Raw genomic sequence first — 17,274 nt, 5'->3', positions numbered from 1 at the left:
CATCAGAGTCAATGGGGACAAAGACAGAATGCATAGACATTTTCAACCCAACACAGGTGTACAATTGTCATTGGATAGTTGGTTGAATTGAAAGTGCCACAGTCAACATCGACACCATGCCAAAAACACAGGAACAGAGATCTCCCATTGCAGTATTATAAATAAATCCAGGAATTTAACAATCTGCAATCTAAAGATAAGTCATGAAATAAACGAGCTTCTAAATCAAACAATGCTTCAAGTCCATCTTCGTAAAATGTTTTTTTGTCTTAGGGGGCATTTAGTTTGATGTTTTTTAGACGATGGTTTACAATTAAAAGAAAAACTCTGAATGTCTTTAATTAGGACAGTTCTGCAGCAAAAAAAAACTGAGAGAACAGAAGATATTAGTTGTCAGAAAATGGGCCAGAATTCAGTGTTCCCTCAAAGGCCTTCCATGAAGTGTGAAGTGTTTACATGTTTAAAATGATGGCATCAGTAAATTTTGTAGGCTTCAATTAGTACTTGCTTGCTTATTTAGAAAAATATGCGCTACTGTTCAAAAGTTTGGGGTCACCCAGATGAATTTCATGTTTTCCACAAAAACTCACACTAGCATAATTGCACAAGGGTTCTCTAATCATCATTTAGCCTTTCAGCACCATTAGCTAACACAATGTAGCATTAGAACACAGGAGTGATGGTTGCTGGAAATGTTCCTCTGTACCCCTATGGAGATATTCTATTAAAAATGATTGTACTGTATTTGTGATTCATTTAATGTTATCTTCATTGAAAAAAACTTCTTTTCTTTCAAAAACAAGGACATTTCTAAGCGACCTCAAACTTTAAACGGTAGTGTGTATATCTAATAAACAGTAGCATTGTATTGTTGTAGCATCACATAGTTCTGCATGTTGAATTCTCAGACAGCTCTCTTCATAGTGAATAACGATAAATGGCCAGACAAAGGTTCAGAAAGTGTCAAAATCAATGAATTCTTATTTGTTGGAAAGTTTAATTTTGCTTTTTAAATGATTCATTCAATCTGAACATTGCGTGGCAGAAGTGAAGTTCAGTCATCAGTCAGTGTCAGTTTCCTCCGTCAGATTCTTTCTTTCTCAGAGGTTTTGTAATCAGATTTCCTCATTTTGTGTCACCATCTAAAGGGCAAATATTGCACAACGCAGTTCAGAGAGAGATCACAATGAGAGCAACATCACTTCAGCTTAACAGTGTATTATGGAAATAACTGCTTCCTGAATTAGTAGGTTTTTTTATTATGTTTTATGTGTCTGTCCAATATTCGGTTTTTGTCAAGACTACCAGATGAATTTTTTTTTATTATACTAAATAATAGATACAAAGAATGTCAGACAGCACTAACACAATTATTTAGTCCCTTCAGGTTCAAGTTCAGTCCAGACAGTTTTTTCCTTTCGTTTGTGTGAAATGGATAGTTGTTCCGTTAATTTTCACTTTACTTCCTCACACTACCTTTATTGTCTGTGTGAACTCTGATGCTGAAATACCTAGACTCTTCATGCTGTTGCCTAAGGTGCTTCCTGTTTGCTGGAACTTTCATTGTGTAAAGTCATAATTTGTCATATACTGCAGTAGAAGTTCTGATTAACTCAGTGACGTCACAACACTGTTGAGTCATGAATGCTTTATTTCATGGAAATTGACTGCCTTTCTTGTTTTGTTTTGTTTTTGTAATCCCTCTCAGTTTGCTGCACATCTAGTCAAGGTGAATTTTCCACGGGTTTGTATCCTGGATGGAGGAATCAACAAGCTGAAGCCCACTGGACTCCTGACCGTCCCCTCCCCTCAGATCTGAACCTGTTCCTCAACTTCACTGGAGCAGAAGGGACAAGTGAAAAGACTGTTTATTGAAGTGAAGAAAAAGAGTTAAAGAACGAAAGTCATCATTGTGTTTAGACTTTTTAGAAAGTATTCTAATCAAACCTCCTGTTAATGCTCTGATTTCATTGTCATGAAAAGTTTTTTTTATTATTTTTTATGTCAAATCTTTTTTTTTTTTTTTTTTACTAAAAAAACTGCTATGTTCTGTGGAATCTTTGAAAAAATGCTCAAATGTAACAAATGTTTGTGTGAGAGACAATAAAAATATCAGTGATTTGTGCATTTGGTGATTTCATAAGTTCTGTTTGCATTTACAATGTTAAAAAAGTCACAGTATAATGATAATAATAATAACTTTATATAGCACCCTTAAGAACAGTGTTCACAAGATGTATTGACAGTCAAAACATGCAAGACAAACAATCAAGCGAGACAAAGGAGACAAGGCAGAGCAGTCAATTCAAATAAAAATAAATGACAAGTTAAATGAAGAGTTAGCGAGATTAGCACTCATGTCAAACAAAGGAATTAGGCCGTTAAAAAATGAACGAATAAAGGGTTAAGTCCATAGAGGTCGATGTGTGGTCCTAAAGCAATCGCGTTTTTTTGTTCATTTCGATGGTCTCACATTTAACAGTGGAAATGCAGCTGTATTGGATGAACTGGTGCTGCTTTCAGACTATAGACATAGAGTGTTTTGCACTGTCTTCCTTTTTTTTTCAGGTGCAATAGTTGTTCGTACATGCCCAACATACCTTCACAGAGCTGACTATAGTTGCTGTCTGGACACTCCCACCAAGCTGTGTGTATAAGAAGAGAAATCAGTGGTGATAAGTTTGAACAACTGGGCACTTCTTCAAATGAACATCCTCTTACTGGCAGAGGTAGGTCAGATGTTTATTGAAAGGAATTCAATGGGCAATGATTGGACTGCAATGAATCATTTGATATTATTTGCTATAATATCTTTGACTGTTGTTATTTTCATTGTTATATCAGATATCATTAAGTTTTTGGACACCCCGGTTCAGCCGATGATCACAGATTGGTGATTGTAATATTCTCTCTTCACTATGATTCCAGACTTTGAAGCTGGAAAATGGTGAAATATACAGTGACCGTACACACCGGCTATCTTGCCGGAGGCAGCACATTAAACAATATCAACATTAAACTGGTGGGCACAGATGGAGAGAGTGACCACAAATGGCTCAAGCCCTGGAAAGGAGCTTTAACCTTCGTGAAGGGACTAGTAAGTTCAGAATATGCATCTCCATGTGTAAATCTGCCACATGCTTCCTCAGCTTTGCACAGATTGTATCAGTGACTCATATAGCAACAGGAAATGTGCATCAAGTGTTCCCAAAAGCTCATCGTATTGCAGCATTTTTTATTTGTTAGAACTGATTACAAACACATCTGATCTTGATTTCTTACAGTTTTTTAAGTTCTTGTACACCATCATTGTTCTAGAGCTCATGGTTTTACGTGTGCTGCCCCACCTCCCTTGGAAAGCTGGTGCTGATTGAAGTAGACAAACAGCATCTCCCGCTGTTTCCAGACGACGCTTGGTTCGCTGCCAAGGTGGAAGTGAAATCCCCAGAAGGAGACACGTACATCTTTCCCATCTACCGCTGGATCACTGACAACATAGTGCACCGATTCAGAGAGGGAACAGGTTTGTGTAAACTCGTAATATTCTGTGCACCGACCTCAGAAGATATGAAACAAAAATATGCTCTGCAAACTAGACAATGAGGAGACTCGAGCAAATTCATCCCATCATGCAACAGTTCTAAACCTGGTTCTTTTGTTTTCCTTTAAAGCTCTGAGAGTCTTTGACGACACCCATCATCTTGGCAGGTACAGTCGAGAGCAGGAGCTGAAGCAGCGAGAGGAAGACTATCGGTGAGAGCTCAGAGTTTGCACACATTTTAGTAAATACTCACCCGAAAACTAACAGACCTCCTCTACCATCAGTTGAATATGTGTTCATACAAGCTTCATAAGTTCTGTTTCTCTTAAATGTGATAAATGTAAAGTCAGTGATGGTACAATGTTGCGTTTATTTTGGGACTGTCGGTTAATCTACCAGTTCTGGGCCAGAATTTTAGTATTTTCTGTGAGGTTTATAAGAGGAAGCTCCCTTTTGACAGGGAGTTTGCTCTTTTTGGAGCCTCAGAGGACTTATCTGTACTCCCTGCACACATACAAGCAGTTCTCTGAATGGGCATGGTGCTAGCAAAAAAAAAAAAATTTTAATTTGGAAAACACCAACTCCACCATGCTTCAAAAACTGCTTGCATGAAAACTGTGAATCAGTAATATTAAATTCCAACTCAAACTGGAGAAAACATGGGATCCCCTTCTGCAACATTTGGAATCATCCTAACCACATTTGTATTCTTGATTATTTTTCTTTTATTGCTCACTTTGTCTTTGTACAAAGATGTGTAAGGATTGCCATGGAAGGCTTATTGTATGTTTATTGTGTCCTTTGTGAAGAGTTATTATGAATTCCATTTTTTTTAATCTGAACCCCTCCTCATCAGTCAGAAGTGTGTGTGTGTGTGTGTATTGGTGACTATGTTGGGTTTTTTGTTTTGTTTTGTTTTGTGTGTGTGTGGAGGGAGGGGGTTGAGTATGGGGTGGGAGATATGATTGTTTTCTTTTTTGTCATTACTAATCCGTTATTAAAACTAATATTTAAAAAAATATAATTCGTATTCGTGATACATCATGAAAAATGCACCACAACTTAAAGGGGAACTTCGTTTTTTTTTTAACCTGGAGTCTGTTTTCATTTGTCTTTTCATAAATGTGAGTGATGGAGAAATTAATTTTTGACATGGCTCCAGTATTTAGCCAGGCAGGCAGCTTAGCAGCTCAGCTAGCAGCTCAGCTAGCGAAAAGTATGGGGCAACTTGCCCCCCACGTCAAAATCCGCCCTAACGTGCTTTTTTCCCCACACTGACCAGCTCAGATAGTCTCAACGAGTGTCCCCCAACATACTAGAGATGAGAAGTGAACAAAAACCTCCACATTACTTGGCAATCGCTATTTGTTGTGGTCTGTATCCAAATCTCAGGACGCTAGAAAGCAAATCTCATTCCAAAATCGCGCGATAGCTCGCGCCAAAACACCGGTTTTGCCCCATACTTTTCACTAGCTGAGCTGCTAGCTGAGCTGCTAAGCTGCCTGCCTGGCTAAATACTGGAGCTATGTCGAAAATTCTTTTCTCCATCACTCACATGTATGAAAAGACATGAAAACAGACCCCAGGTTGAAAAAAAACGAAGTTCCCCTTTAACATTGTTCCATCTAACAGGATTTATTTAAATCTATCAAACCACAAACTGCAGACACATTCCATTGTCACCACTCTGCTCTTCTTTATTTTTCCCAGCTGGCATGTATATGTGGAGGGACTACCCCACTGCATTGAGGCAAAAGACCCTTCTTCACTGCCTTGTGAGGTCCGCTTCTCCTTCACCAAGACTACGGAGTTTGCCTTCACAGCATCCACAGGGTGAAGGCCTCATCTGTCTGCTTATTTATCTATTTATCTTCTTATTGAAATGATCTAAAGCACCATAATGAACTTGCTGTGTTTTTTTCTTCCTAGACTGACAGAGCTGGCGCTGAAAGGATTGACTTTGTCGAAGAAGCAGTGGACTAGTATTGATGCCATCAGTCGGGTGTTTTGCAACAAACGGACTCCAATATCAGGTACTGTAGTATCTTATTAATGGATTACTTTTTACAATGTGTATAGCAACATGTATTCAACTACCTACTAAAAAAAAGTATGGCAGTTTTTAGTCCCAGATCTTCCTGCATGGAGTTTGCATGTTCTCCCTGTGCATGTGTGGGTTTTTTCCAGGTTCTCTGGCTTCCTTTCACAGTCCAAAAACATGCTGAGGTTAATTGGTAATTCTAAATTGCCCATAGGTGTGAATGCAAGTGAGACTGTTTGTCTCTATAGGTAGTCCTGTGATAGACTGGTGACATGTCCAGATGTCCCCTGCCTTCACCCTAAGTCAACTGGGATAGGCTCCAGCACCCTGCGACCCTAATGAGGATGAAGCAGTGTATAGAGAATGGATGGATGGGAATGTTTGGTTCCTGTGCCATACTTTCTTCAAAATGTTTAACCTAAATCTGCTCCAACCTGAACATAAGTCAATTCAATTTTTTGTCTGTCTGTCTGTCTGTCTGTGGACAACATCACTCAAAAACTGAACATCAGATTTGGATGAAATTTTCAGGGAAGGTCAGAAATGACACAAGACCAAGTGATTAGATTTTGGCAGTGATGTGACTTATAGTCTGGATCCATGGGTTTGTTAAGGATTTCTGTATCAACAATTAACTAGTAATGCAGTGTGAAGGAGAAGTATCGTGGTTGCTTGCAGTCTGATATAGCTTACACACGCTTGGGTAATACTTGGAATACTATTTGCTCAAAAAAGAAGCTATTTTTTTATTATGAAACTTGTGTTACGCTTTTATAAAATGTGAAGAAAATGTAAATGTATCCAAACAGATCCAGGTCTGTTGCTTACGATATACAATACTTAGAATATATAGAAGACTACCTGTAGTAGATTTCATGTAATCAAGACTTTGGCTGGCAACAACATATGTGTAAGACACTGAATTCTGTGTAACCAGTTTATTTTCCACCAGTTTACATAGTGCAGTCAAAACTTCCAGTAATAACAGTGACAGAGCCCAAAGTATTAAGCATGACAACATTAAATCTTGTTCTTTTTCCAGAGTATGCCCAAAAACACTGGAAGGAGGATGCTTTCTTCGGCTACCAGTATCTAAATGGTGTCAACCCCATACTGATCCGACGCTGTAAAGTCCTGCCCAGAAACTTTCCCATTACTGTTGACAAGATCTTCCTCCACAGTCACTGTAAACTGACTGATGAAATGCAGGTGATTGTCTCCTACTCCTATAATATAACGTCCTTTGTACCTAGCTGATCGTAGTAAGAGATGCATGTCTTGTCAAAGTCAAAATGTTTCTCATTCTTTTGGAAATTCCCAACAGAAAGGCAACATATATCTGTGTGACTACAAGCGTTTGGATGGACTGGAAGCAAACACCATCAATGGGAAGAAGCAGTACTTGATGGCTCCGCTCGTTCTGCTCCAGAAAACTCCTGATGATAAGCTGATGCCAATTGCCATTCAGGTGAAAAATACACTCAAATGCAAATAATGCCAAAGTTTTATGTTATAGTATTGATCAAGGCAGCTTTTATTCAATTCATAAGATGTAGGTTCCCAGTGTGACTGTAGAAATCCACCTGACTACCTTAAAGCAGACACTAGCATCATCTGCATGGCCAGTAGTGTATCTAGATGGCAGCTTTGAATTTTTTCTGCAAGGAAAGCAAGTTCATTACTTTCTGAATGAGGCTGAGCCCTGTGAAAAAGTGCCACCCATAGCCATATCCAAGTTTAAAATGCTGAAAGCTGAGTCATCTCAGGGTTTGGTAGAAGCAGTCCCTCTTTCTATGTGTGTAGACGTGTACTAGATACGTTTTCCATGAAAAGTCACACTTTTTTTCATGTGCTAACATAATTGCACAAGGGTTTTCTAATCATCAATTAGCCTTTCAACACCATTAGCTAACACAATGTAGCATTAGAACACAGGAGTGATGGTTGCTGGAAATGTTTCTCTGTACCCCTATGGAGATATTCTATTAAGAATCAGCTGTTTCCAGATAGAATAGTCATTTACCACATTAAAAAGACTTAGACTTTATTGTCCCAGTGGGGAAATTAATTTCCACAGCACTATTCCACTTGATTTACATTGACAGGACAGAAAAAAAAAATACATATTTTACAAAAACACTGTTCAACATATAAGTGTAGCTTTCACTCTGGCCAGATCACCTTTGCCTTTCGTTAACGGTTGCTTTAACACATGGGATCAGGCTTTTGCCTGGTTGTTTTTGTCTGCATCTCAGTGTTCTGTATCTATGTCCTAAGGGGAAGGGGGTGAGGTTCTAGTATGTCTGCAATTCATGTAATGGCCTTGTCGTTTAATTCTGCGTGGTTTTGCGTGGGAAGACTGATTATTTTGGAGGCTGAAGTAGTTATGTGTATACGTTTGGTTTTGTTTGTAACAGAGAGCATATTATAGAAGCACGTGGAGCAGTACAGGAGGATGGACTGGATGATGCTTTGATACAGCAACGGACTAGACATTGTTAAATACAGTCCAGACATTGTTACAGTCTAACAATGTCTGGACTGTATTTCTGATGAATTTATTATCTTCATTAAAAAACTACTTTTCTTTCAAAAATAAGGACATTTCTATGTGACCCCAAACTTTTCAACAGTATATATGTGTAGAGTATGTATAACCATCAGTAAAACTACACGAACAGAGTGCAACCCTGTATGAGCAACATGGATCTGTCAGACACATTTAGACAAACAAGCACGGTGATCACGAAGCTTTTGTTTTGAAGTTGTCTTTGTGCTCTGACCTTCCTGTCAAAAGGATTCAATTAAAATTCTGCTGCAAAAGACCAAACTGAAAAGACCAACATACCAAGCAGAAAAAAACTATAGTAAATAGGAAAACATACAACGGTTACAGAACATTCTTAATCATTATTGACTCCACATGACTTGAATGAAGCACATCTTTTGTCCTTCACCTGCAGCTGAAGCAGAATCCAGCAGATGACAACCCGATCTTTTATCCTACTGACTCTGAGTACGACTGGTTGATGGCAAAGATTTTTGTGAGAAGTGCGGATTTCAGTGAGCATCAGCTCAACGTTCACCTGCTGCGCACTCACTTGCTGGCTGAAGTCTTTGCAGTGTCGCTGCTGCGCAATGTGCCCATGATCCATCCTCTGTACAAGGTAACTGCAGCTGATGAACCACAGAGCTTTGGTGTGCATTTATTCACTCTACTGAATGGTGCAGAAGCATCGAGATTCATTAGTTTGTTACCAATAAATCACTTTATTTGTCCATAATAGATGGTTGATGGTACAGTAGTCCATCCATCCATCCATCCTCTATACACTGCTTTATCCTCACTAGGGTCATGGGGGGTGCTGGAGTCCATCTCAGCTGACTTGGGCGAAGGCAGGGGACACCCTGGACAGGTCGCCAGTCTGTCACAGGGCTACATATACAGACAATCAATCGCACTCACATTCACACCTATGGGCAATTTAGAGTTATCAATGAACCTCAGCATATTTTTGGACTGTGGGAGGAAGCCGGAGTACCCGGAGAAAACCCACGCATGCACAGGGAGAACATGCAAACTCCATGCAGAAAGATCCCAGGCCCACCCCGGGATTTGAACCGGGGATCTTCTTGCTGCAAATGAAAGTGCTAACCACTACACCACTGTGCAGCCCTTGGTACAGTAGTGAAACAAGATGAAAAAAACTCCAACACATAAACAGCGAATATGTATATAAAACTCCACATAAATGTCTGATAAAACAGAGTGCACAAACTACAGCTCCAGTTTACTGTGTTACTAACAGATTCCTCTTTCTACAGCTTCTCATCCCTCACACTCGCTACACTCTGCAGATCAACTACTTAGCTCGGCTTCTTCTAATATCTGAGAGTGGAGTTTTCACTCAGGTACGACAAGACCAACACCGTCAATAGAGCATTACTTAAACAATGTATTTAAGATTTGTAGAACATTTGTCTGACTGTGATTTGACTCTAGTTTGCAGCTTCTGGTGGAGAGGCTATGATGACGATCCTGAAAAGATCTCTGTCTGAGATTACCTACACCTCCCTCTGTATACCAGATGACATTGCAGAGCGTGGTGTGGAGGATGTGCCGAACTACTACTACAGAGACGATGGACTCAAGCTATGGGACGCCATCTACAAGTACAGTAGAGAATTTTTGATTTGCATGATCCTGATAACTAATACGCTGCCTGTCCAAAGCAAAAGTCGCCACTTGGATTTCAGTAAGTAAATAGTTAAGAACCTTCCATTGGATAATTGCTGCAGTGATGAATATGTTTCACCTGCAACAACTTATTTAACCCAAGCTTCTTAAACAACCATGTCAGAAGACATATCCTGTGGTCATAGAATGGATGTTCATCTGTCTCAGAAGGATCAAATTATTGGCCTGCATCAAGCAAAGAAAACAACCAAGGAGATTTCTGAAACTACTAAAATCAGGTTAAGAACCGTCCAACGCATCATTAAAACCTGCAGGATAGTGGTGAACCATCATCTTCGAAGAACAAATGTGGTCGAAACAAACTCTTACATGATCGTAGGAAACAATTGGTGAATTCACAGCTATGTTTAATAGTGAAAGTAAGAACATTTCCACACACACAATGCAAAAGGAACTCAAAGGACTGGGACTAAACAGCTGTGTAGCTCTAAGAAAACCACTGATCAGTGGGGACAATCAGAAAAAAAGGCTTCAGTTTGCAAGGTAGCATAAAGATTGGACTCTGGAGCAATGAAAGAAGGCCATGTGGTCTGATGAGTCTAGATTTATCCTGTTCCAAAGTGATGGGAGAATCAGGGTAAGAAGAAAGACAGATGAAGTGATGCATTCATCATGTCTAGTGCCTACCAGTCTGTGGGGGTTAGGGTTATGATCTGGGGTTGGTCAGGTTCAGCAACGTTATGTTTCCAAAGAATGAGGTCAGCTGACTACCTGAATATACTGAATGACCAGGTCTTTACATCAGTGGAGGTTTTCTTCCCTGATGGCATGGACATGTTCCAAGATGATGATGCCAGGATTCATGGGGCTCACATTGTGATTGAGTGGATCAGGGAGCATGAGACGTCATTTTCACACATGGATTGTCCTCCACAGAGTCCAGACCTCAGCCCCACTGAGACTCTTTGGGATGTTCTGGAGAAGACTTTGTCCGACTCTCCCATCATCAATATAAGATCTTAGTAGAAAATTAATGCAACTCTGGACAGAAATAAATGCTGTGACATTACAGAAGCTTATTGAAACTATGCTACGGGAAATGTGTGTCGTTCTCAGAGCTTAAGACGGTCCAATGAAGTATCAGAGTATGCAACTCTTTTTTTTTGGACAGGCAGTGTATATCGAGGCAATAACATGGATGATTTGGATACTTTAGTTGATGAAATAGTAATGCCTTGTTCGGGTTTGTTTACATTAAGAAGTCATGGAGGACACTATAGTCAAAAAAGAAAAGAAAGGAAAACATGCTTCTCACAGTTTGTGTCTTAGATGAGTTCAAAAGTTGGATGTGACATAAGAGATTTGATGTGGTGTTAACAAGGTCAGGACAGATGAGCAATCTGAAAATACAAATGTAGAATTATAGGATACAATTAATCAGTTTAAAAGTTCATGTGCTCCACACTCTGGTGAATGATTTCTTGCTGAGCTGTTCTTGTCTGCAACAAGCCTGACACTCCGACTGAGAGGGAATTTTGTTACTAATCAATATTTAGTCAGACTTTCATGCAGAACGAGGGTTTCATTTTGCCACTACTCATCATGACTGACTGGAGTATCTGACTGCTCAGCCCTCATTTGTGGTTCACTGAGGCTGTGTTGCCAAGAATACAGTAAACCTCAGTCAAGCAAATCACTATTCAGATATTGGCAGTATCCCATCTTTTTTTCTGCAGCTTGCCTTTTTAAATAGGTGATCATAAGGAACATTTCTCCTGAAAATGGAAAAGTATAAAACTAATCAGGGTTTGTAAAAAGATAAAACATTTGTAAAGTGTTTTTTCTTTCATAATTTAAATATATCAACTTCTGCAGTGTAGCACCTGATCTCCACCCATTTGATATCCCTTATTCTGTTCTTTACCAACATTTTATAGTGGTAATAAAAACATTTCCTATTTTATGTTATGTAAAAAATACAGTTTACAGAGTCTAATAAATAAAATAAAATTCAACTAGGAGAGTGTCTTACAGAATATATTCCTGTTTCTTTGAGGTGTGTGGAGGGGATCCTTGGCCACTACTACAAGAGTGATGCTGAGGTCCAGCAAGACACTGAACTGCAGAAGTGGACTTCAGACATTTTTGAACATGGATTCCTGTCCCAAGCAAACACAGGTGGGCTTTCAAGGAAAATGTAAACTTTATGATGACAATGGTGCTTTATGTGAAGATCATATAATATCACAGTCATGCATAAATGAAACTTTAAATTGGTTACCTGAACATGTTGAAGTCATACTGTTAATTATCCTGATTATCAGGGATTCCACAGAGCCTCACCACTGTACCTGAGATGGTCAAGTTTGTTACCATGGCAATCTTCACGGGCTCCGGCCAGCACTCAGCTGTGAACACTGGACAGGTGAGTCCTCGTGATTTATTAAGATAATTGGTGAAAATATTTCAGTGTTTTGTGGAACAGCCTGATGAGGTACACACAGACAGTTGAATTTTGGCTAAATAAATGACACTGAACTTAATTGATGATTAGGAAACCCTTGTGCAGTTATGTTAGCACATGAATAAAAGTGTGAGTTTTCATGGAAAACATGAAATAGCCTGGGTGATCCCAAACTTTTATTTGTCTTTAAACAGAGGTTTTGGACAGATTTAATTGTTGACATGATGATGGAACATCACAGTTATTAGAGTTCATCCTGAGTTAGTGATGACAATCCACAGTTGATGAGTCATTTCTGTCCAAACTGTCAATGTCAGACTCACTGGATTCATCTTCTGGGACATGTGAATGTTTGAATAGAAATGAGCAAATAAAAGCATCATCAATGCTAAAAATATATATGAAGAGTTCATTTGCAAAAACAGGTAACTCCATTTTCAGAAAACTCATTTTTTTTATGGTTTACTTGAGATAATAATAATAATAACACTAATAATTTTTTTTTTCTATATTTTGTCATGTATTTTTCTACTGAGTCAAATCCACTCAACTTCAGTTTGATTGATATTATCTCAAGTAAACAATAAAATAAAAAGTTTTCCGAAAATGTATCAAAACGCAGTTATCTGTTTTTGCAAATGAACTCTTCATATATTTATAGACAGAATTAAACACCAATCACATGCGACATCCCTTCAGTTCTTCATCACTTATTAATTCCTTGCAGTATGACTACGGTGGCTGGATGCCCAACACACCCATCTCCCTGCAACTTCCCCCACCCACCACAAAGGGGACGACAAGCGAGGCCACGATGCTGCAGACGTTCCCCGATGTTAACACAACAGCTCAGGGCATGTCCACCATGTGGCTACTCAGCAAGCAGTCCAGCGACTTCGTAAGTGAACTTGAAAAATGACATAATTTACAGCGCAGTGAAAAACTATTTTTTGTTTTTATATTTCCCCCACTTAAATGTTTAAAACCATCAAACAAATGTAAATAATAGTCAAAGATAACCAAAGTAAACACAAAATGCAGTTTTAAAATGATGATTTATGTTTTAAGGGAAGAAAAAAAAATATCCAAACCTACCTGGCCCTTTGTGGAAACCCTTGTTAAATCATGAATTAACTGTGCCTAGTAAATCTGCGGCATGGCTCAGTGGGTAGAGTGGCCGTCTTGTAACTGGAAGGCTGTCGGTTCAATCCCCAGCCTGTTGTGCTCATGTTGAGGTGTCCCTGAGCAAGACACCGAACCCCTAATTGCTCCTGGTGGGTCGTGGTTAGCGCCTTGCATGGCAGCTTCCGCCATCAGTGTGTGAATGGGTGAATGTGACGTATCATGTGAAGTGCTTTGGATAAAAGCGCTATATAAATACTACCATTTAGTCACATTTTTTGTAAAGCGAATTAAATTTCACTGACCACACCCTAGTCTGATTACCTCCAGATCTGTTCTATCAAGATATCACTTAAATAGAACCGGTCTGACAAAGTGCAGTCGGCCAAAAGATCTCAAAAACCTGCAACAAAATGCCACCATCCAAAGAAATTCAAGAACAGATGAGAAATAAAGTCATTGCCAGCTATCAGTCTGGAAAGGGTTACAAAGCCATTTCTAAAGCTTTAGAACTCCAATGAACCACAGTGAGAACCATTATCCACAAATGAAGAAAACATGGAACAGTGGTGAACCTTCACTACCGAAATTACCCCAAGAGCAGAGCAACGACTCATCCAGGAGGTCACAAAGGAACCCAAGACAACATCTAAAGAACTGCAGGCCTCTCTTGCCTCAGTTAAGGTCAGTGTTCATGACTCAACAATAAGGAAGAGACTGGGCAGAAATGGATCCATGACAGAGTTCCAAGGCCTAAACCACTGCTGACCAAAAACAACATAAAGGCTCATCAAACATCTCTGAATGATCATCAAGACTTTTAGGAGAATGTTCTATGGACTGACGAGACCAAAGTTGAAGTTTTTATAAGGTGTGTGTCTTGTTACAAAAGAACATCATAGCACCAGTGAAACATGGTGGTGGTAGTGTGATGGTCTGGGGCTGCTTTGCTGCTTCAGGACCTGGTCGACTTGCTGTGATTGATGAACCATGAATTCTGCTCTGTACCAGAAAATCCTGAAGGAGAACATTTGACCATCAGTTTATGACCTCAAAACTGAAGCTCACTTGGGTTCTGCAGCAGGACAACGATCCAAGACACACCAGCTAGTCGACTTTTGAATGGCTTAAAAAAAAAACAAAATAAAGGTTTTGGAGTGGCCTCATCAAAGTCTGAACTTAAATCCAACTGAAATGCTGTGGCATGAACTCAAAAAGGCCGTTTATGCTCAAAAACAGTCCAGTTTTGCCGGAGAAGGTGGGCCAAACATTTCCACAGAGAGAGAGAGACTCACTGCGAGTCATAAAAAACACTTGATTTCAGTTGTTGCTGCTGAGGATGGCCCAACCTGTTACTAGGTTTAGGGGGCAATTACTTTTTCACACAGGGCCAGTTGCTTTGAAGAGTTTTTTTCCCTAAATAATTAAAAACACAATTTAAAAATTGCATTTCATGTTTACGTGGGTTATCTTTGTCTGATTTTTACATTTGTTTTGTGATCTTAAACATTAAAGTGGGGGAAATATGCAAAACAACAACAATTACAGATAGGGGCAAATACTTGTTGACAGCACTGCATGTACAAGTTTCTGCACACTATAATGTCAAGAGTCTGTGTTTTGATAAAGATTGAAATATTATTGGAAGAGAAGCTGATTTTATGACTGCTCTCATCAGGTTGCTCTCGGCCAGTACCCCGAGGACCATTTCAGTGAGGAGGTTCCCTGCAAGATGATACAGAGCTTTCAAGGAGAGCTTGAAGTGTTGACCGCAGTGATCAAAGCCAGAAACAAGGGTCTGGAGGTGCCATACACATACATGGATCCAAAGGAGGTAGAAAATAGTGTGGCCATTTAAGCAGTAAAAGGTGTGACCTCCAATAAAAGTGACCAAATTCAGCTTCAAACTAAAGAAACAGGCCACAGAGGAAGAACTGTATGTTGTCATTTTAACTGATACTAAGCCACTGTTTGTGATCCTTGCATGCCGATGTGTGTTTTGTAGGCAGGCTCATAGATTTATCTGTAGTATAAAATGATTGCTTCATCCCGTAATCCTGAATCCTCTTCTTAGTTGATCACTGAATGTGGTAAACATGGCACTGCTAGCAGAAATCAGATGTGAAATAAGGGATGTGAATCTGCAGCATAAAAAGTGCTCTTTTTTTTCAAGGATGCTTTTTTTGTGAGGAAACTTTGCATTTTTATCTATATGTTTTTATAAATAAAAGAAGAAAGAAATGAAAATTTTCTGTAATATATGTTTGTTCTCTTTTAGCAGGGGTGTCAAACTCATTTTAGTTGAGGGGCGACATTCATCCCAATTTGATCTTAAGTGGGACAGACAAGTTAAATCAGAGCATAATAACCTATAAATAACCACTACTCCAAATGTTTTCTTTGTTTTAGTGCAAAGAAGTACATTCTGAAAATGTTCACATTTAATGAATTCTCTTTTTTTTTTTACAAACGATTATGAACAACCTGAAATTTCTGAAGAAAAATAAGTTCAATTTCAACAACATTAGACCTCAGTTTATCATTTACACATTACAACTTACAGGTCACAGAGTGTCTACAAAAGGAACAAAACATTTAGTTACAGGTATCTGGAATTGAATGATATAGTATTTTACTTTATGATCAAAACAACGAGTCAGACAAAAATATATTTAAAACTAGAAAAGCACTCGGAGAGCGCATGCCTCCGCCATGCCGTTTGTCTGTCTGTCCGTCTGTGTGTGTGTGTGTGTGTGTGTGTGTGTGTCTGTCTGTCTGTTTGTCTGTTAACAGCATAACTCAAAAAGTTGTGGACGGATTTTCACCAAATCTTTACAGGATGTCCGGAAGAGCAAGAGTAAGAATCGATTAGCTTTTGGAGGTGATCCGAATCACCGTCTGGATCCAGGAATTTTTTTGAAGGTCGAAGGACAATTGGACAGAGACATCCTTTAAAAATTTGGTGAAAATCCGTCCACAACTTTTTGAGTTATGCTGTTGACAGACAAACAGACAGACACACACACACACACACACACACACACACACACACACACACAGATGGACAGACAGACAAACAAACTCCGGTGATTACATAACCTCCTGGCGGAGGTAAAAATTTGACTAAAAAGTAACCAAAAATGGACAAATGACACAAATTAGACAAAAAATGACAAAAGCCAGAAATAAAACGACAAAGAATAGACAAACAACACAAGCATGATAAATAAAAACGCAAAACGACAAAAATGACACACAAAACAGCAAATAAAGCGAAACAGAAAATGAGAAAAATAAGACAAAAAACATACACGAAGCAAAAAAGAAAACCACGAAGCGACAAAAAGCAAAACAAATTGACAAAAACGAGGAACAGAACTACAAAAATACGAGACAAATGACAACAAAACAGACAAAAAAGACACAAAAAACTAAAAAATAAGACAAAATATTACAAAAACGAGACAGAAAATGACAACAGAACAATCTACTATTTTACTTTTTGATCAAAACAACTTGTCAGAAATTACTTTACATTTATAGTTTTAAAAATCTACAAGTTAATGTCTTCTCTGTAATTTTTACACTTCACAAAGTCCTGCTGTGAGCTGGATTGGACCCTCTGGAGGGCCGTTTTTGGCCCGCTGGCCGCATGTTTGACACCCCTGTCATATAACACTGCACTAATAAACTGAGCTAAACTTTGATTTGCATGTGAGCCTCTTTCTTCTTAGCCACTCATTCCGCTGCAAATTCTTCCATATTGGTGAAAGAACAATATTTAATAACTCATATTTTTTGCTATTTTATTGCTGTTTTCAGTTTCCTAAAAATACGATTGTCTTTTTGAGTTGTTGTAGCAGTAAATAACAAAACAGAAGATTTAGCACAAGTTGGCTGAACAGACA

The 17,274-nt window shown here is 38.9% G+C and overlaps 3 protein-coding genes across 3 annotated transcripts in view; 2 read left to right on the top strand and 1 right to left on the bottom strand.

The window, feature by feature from the left end:
- Nucleotides 1-2,127, top strand: part of tbck (TBC1 domain containing kinase) — a 63,211-nt gene extending 61,084 nt beyond the window's left edge. Inside the window, exon 26 of the mRNA XM_051945179.1 lies at nucleotides 1,709-2,127. Within this exon, the coding sequence (XP_051801139.1) occupies nucleotides 1,709-1,819 (111 nt within the window). The 3' untranslated portion in view covers nucleotides 1,820-2,127. The remainder of the gene's footprint in view (nucleotides 1-1,708) is intronic.
- gstcd (glutathione S-transferase, C-terminal domain containing) overlaps nucleotides 1-17,274 on the bottom strand; it is a 457,968-nt gene that overhangs the window by 262,691 nt on the left and 178,003 nt on the right. The gene's annotated exons all lie outside the window — the stretch shown is intronic.
- LOC110950880 (polyunsaturated fatty acid lipoxygenase ALOX15B-like) lies at nucleotides 2,250-17,073 on the top strand. Its single transcript, XM_051945184.1, has 15 exons — nucleotides 2,250-2,729; nucleotides 2,929-3,097; nucleotides 3,319-3,523; nucleotides 3,672-3,753; nucleotides 5,252-5,374; nucleotides 5,471-5,574; nucleotides 6,625-6,791; nucleotides 6,907-7,050; nucleotides 8,546-8,749; nucleotides 9,408-9,494; nucleotides 9,586-9,755; nucleotides 11,837-11,958; nucleotides 12,105-12,205; nucleotides 12,972-13,142; nucleotides 15,045-17,073. Exons 2-15 carry the CDS (start codon nucleotides 2,945-2,947, stop codon nucleotides 15,222-15,224), a joined length of 2,013 nt encoding a protein of 670 aa, XP_051801144.1. The 5' UTR covers nucleotides 2,250-2,729; nucleotides 2,929-2,944; the 3' UTR covers nucleotides 15,225-17,073.

This window comes from Acanthochromis polyacanthus, chromosome 3 (genome assembly GCF_021347895.1).
Source record: "Acanthochromis polyacanthus isolate Apoly-LR-REF ecotype Palm Island chromosome 3, KAUST_Apoly_ChrSc, whole genome shotgun sequence".
NCBI lineage: Eukaryota > Metazoa > Chordata > Actinopteri > Pomacentridae > Acanthochromis > Acanthochromis polyacanthus.
The sequence above is the reverse complement of the archived record's forward strand: the minus strand, read 5'-3'. Positions and strand labels throughout refer to the sequence as shown.